The sequence below is a fragment of the Lentinus tigrinus genome, assembly GCF_003813185.1.
Source record: "Lentinus tigrinus ALCF2SS1-7 unplaced genomic scaffold L226scaffold_24, whole genome shotgun sequence".
In the NCBI taxonomy this organism is placed as follows: Eukaryota; Fungi; Basidiomycota; class Agaricomycetes; order Polyporales; family Polyporaceae; genus Lentinus; species Lentinus tigrinus.
Genome location: NW_027137933.1, coordinates 236,837 through 239,920, shown reverse-complemented (window position 1 = coordinate 239,920; position 3,084 = coordinate 236,837). Strand labels below are relative to the sequence as shown.

The window sequence follows — 3,084 nt, the reverse complement described above, 5'->3', positions numbered from 1 at the left end:
ATATCGACACATTGACAATATGGTGTGACCAAATAGTGAAGTTACGCCAATTTGCGTCTATTAGCGCAAATTGGCCAGGGAGGTTTTTGCTGATGTTGATGGGCGATCCTATCTCGACAGGACACGACGTGTATTTCGAGGGTGACGACAGGTGAGCGGAATACTCGACCGCATTGCTGTATGTCGTCAACATCGCTGCACATCCGAGGGAGAGCGAGACGAACCTGTTGTACTCGCTGTGATATCTTGTCCAAGGCGATACTGGTGACGACATCCACTCCGGAGGCGGCAGGAGGGCGAGTCATGAAGATGAAGCTATTTGCCCTCTTCTTGTCAAAGAGCTGGAGCACGTTCTCGCCACAATAGAGACGGTATCCTCGCGTCCCTTGCCAGTATGTTGACATGAGACCAGAAGCTTTCGGCATGAAAGAGCAAACGACCACATTCTTGTCGACTTCGGCCTGCGGTAGATTCAGCTTTTTGTCTCCACTTTACATGCAGCTGACATACGTCGTTATCCCAAGCGATTGGACCTCGGAGGAAGACGCCGACCGAGAATCGGTCATCAGTCTGAAGTTACTGGTCAGTGGCAGGTTGGTTGGATCGGTACCAGCGTCTCACTGCTTACCTTCACAATGAGTAGTCGTCGTTGATAGTTCTCGGCCGCTTCCCGCATGTATTCGAAGAATGCCGCTCGACCTTGCTGTGTGGAGCTATATAGCTTCTGCAGACGTAGTGGTCCGCCAAGCTTCCGATCTTCAAGGTCGCGCGGCTGCAGGATCTCCGAGCGCATGAGGCTACAGGGGACGTGAGACAACCAATATCGATCTCAGCTGGAATGCGCACCTGTTTATGACGGGGTTTATAGGACAAAATTCCTTCGCCACCGGTTTTGCAACCTGTAGCCATGCTTTGCCCTCGTTAGCAACCTTCTTCCCTCTTCTGCACCTGTCTGCACCCTGTAGCACATCAGCAAACCGGGGGCCCTCTATGTACGCATATATAAAGTAATATAATTGCCATATTTACCTGCAAGATTATTTTTGTAGGGTGTTACTATATAGCAGACCAACGGGGTATTGCAGGGAGCCGAATTATGTTATATGGGGCCGTATTTCACTGTATGATACCGTCCAAGAAGGACGTTCATCTGTATGAAGCCGCGCGAGAAGGATAGAGTAATGAATGCATTCAAACGAATCGGATGTTTGCATACAGTGTGCGGCAAGGCCGATAGAGGGTAGCACATTTCAATACGATCCGAGTGCGATCTCACTTCGGAATTCATACTTCGAGCCCAGGCTAGAGGTGAGAAAATATGACAATGTATTCGAGGACGGCTGAATTACAGAGAAAGTAATGTAGCTATCAGATCGAGCACTGCAGAATAGTCCAAGAGAGCGCAGAGAGTCACGTCAGCGAGCCAAGCCAAAGTCGACAAGAGAGCCGAAGTCCGAAGACGTCCGAGAGTAAGCAGCCTGTACGGGGAACGAACGAGGGACAGCAGGAGACAGATAGAAGACGATGAGGCTGTGAATGCGAAGGTCAGTCTGTGTGAACGGTACATGCAAGAGGACACATGGACATACCACTCGCGAGGAAGCACATGGCCGGTGATTGATCAACGCGCATGTAGTAGAGGATACTCGAGACGTCAAGGGGACAGTTGAAGAACATGACGTCGTCCAGCTCAGAGTAGAGCTCCAGCTGGAGGCGACAATAGTTGAATACGTGCAGGAGCGGCAAGAAGAGCCTTTACTCACTGGAGAAGTGGCTGCCGGCACTACCTGTGGCGTCTGTGGACATGTCAGGCGAGAGTGGAAGCTGCTGAAGATGGGTACTGACCTGCTTCGGTGTCCTCCTCTTGCCGGTGACTTGTTGCGCATGGGGAAGCGATCAAACATGGACTCGAGAGGTTGGTACTCAAGGCCTGTACATGCGCATATAGTCAGAAATGCGGATTGTCAAGACGTGGCGGAGGGGGATATGGCGCATATATGCATGTGGAGATACGTATCGGAAACGAAGAACACACCTTAGGGGGGCCATACGACCTCACCCTTGCCCTTCAGGATTTTCCAGCATTTGCGGCCGGTGACGATGGTTCGGATGGTGTCATTGATGCCGGAGGAGGGGTCAGCAGAGTAAGAGAAATCGTCGGCGGAGAAGATGTGTATGTGCTGGTGAGGTTGTCGTGGTTCGGATTGGGAGGCATGTCAGAGCTGTTGCCGATGGCGGGGACTGACAGGGAGGGGAATGGGGAGCGGAGGGCGGGGACTCAAGAAGAAAGTGCAACACATGAGCACGATAGTGGTGATTGGGGAGAAAGGAACGTTGGGGCAAGTGCTGACGGTTCCGCGAGGAAAAGGCAGAGCTGTCAAAGGCACGCGTGGTAAATTGATGTCATTTCCTAATAAGTGTAAGCGCCCGCGTGAACGGGCCGGCATGGGTGCTGGGACACACACACATTTGTCTCCAGCCTGGCCGTGGGATATTGGCAGATCTATAGATACATATATATGCAACACCTGGGCCCAGTGGAACGAGCTCATAGAACTGTATACAGAGTAACGGACTAGCAGACGGAAGTATATAAATGTCCTTCTGTCCGACGAATTCATATATGGCAGTACAGACGCCCGTCGGTCATACGGGCGTCTGCATGTTCATGCCGGCTTTCGTCTCACCTTCATGCTCGTATATGAAATCTCCCCGTTTGCCGATGCACCTGTTTGCCACCCATTGCCATCACTTGCCACCCATTGCCATCAATTGCCACCTATTGCCATCACAGCACCGCTTTCGGCTACCCGCTCGTCCATGTCACTCGCGTAGCACCTCCTCTTCAACATATTCCCGTTTGGCCCCGTTTTGCACCATTTTGCACCATTTTGCCACTGTTTGCACATCTTAGCACCTGATTGCAACCGCTTGCCCCTCCCTGCAACATTTTGTTTATGATGTGAAGACGTTGAATAGCTGAGCAGGCAGGATGGTGAAAGACTACGTTGCAAGCGAGGGCAAATGGTTGCAACCCGTTGCAAGAGTGGGCTAAACGTGGCTAAAGTGTGCAATTGATGGAAT

The 3,084-nt window shown here is 51.6% G+C and overlaps 1 protein-coding gene across 1 annotated transcript; it reads right to left on the bottom strand.

Annotated features, from left to right (window-relative positions):
- Positions 1–41: 41 nt before the first annotated feature.
- On the bottom strand, positions 42–1,904 carry L226DRAFT_573295 (uncharacterized protein; the record flags this gene model as incomplete). The annotated part of the gene is made up of 8 exons (XM_067684827.1): positions 42–176; positions 225–461; positions 511–570; positions 629–797; positions 847–959; positions 1,496–1,530; positions 1,590–1,707; positions 1,764–1,904. 8 exons carry the CDS (start codon positions 1,902–1,904, stop codon positions 42–44), a joined length of 1,008 nt encoding a protein of 335 aa, XP_067532809.1.
- Between the last annotated feature and the right edge of the window lie 1,180 nt (positions 1,905–3,084).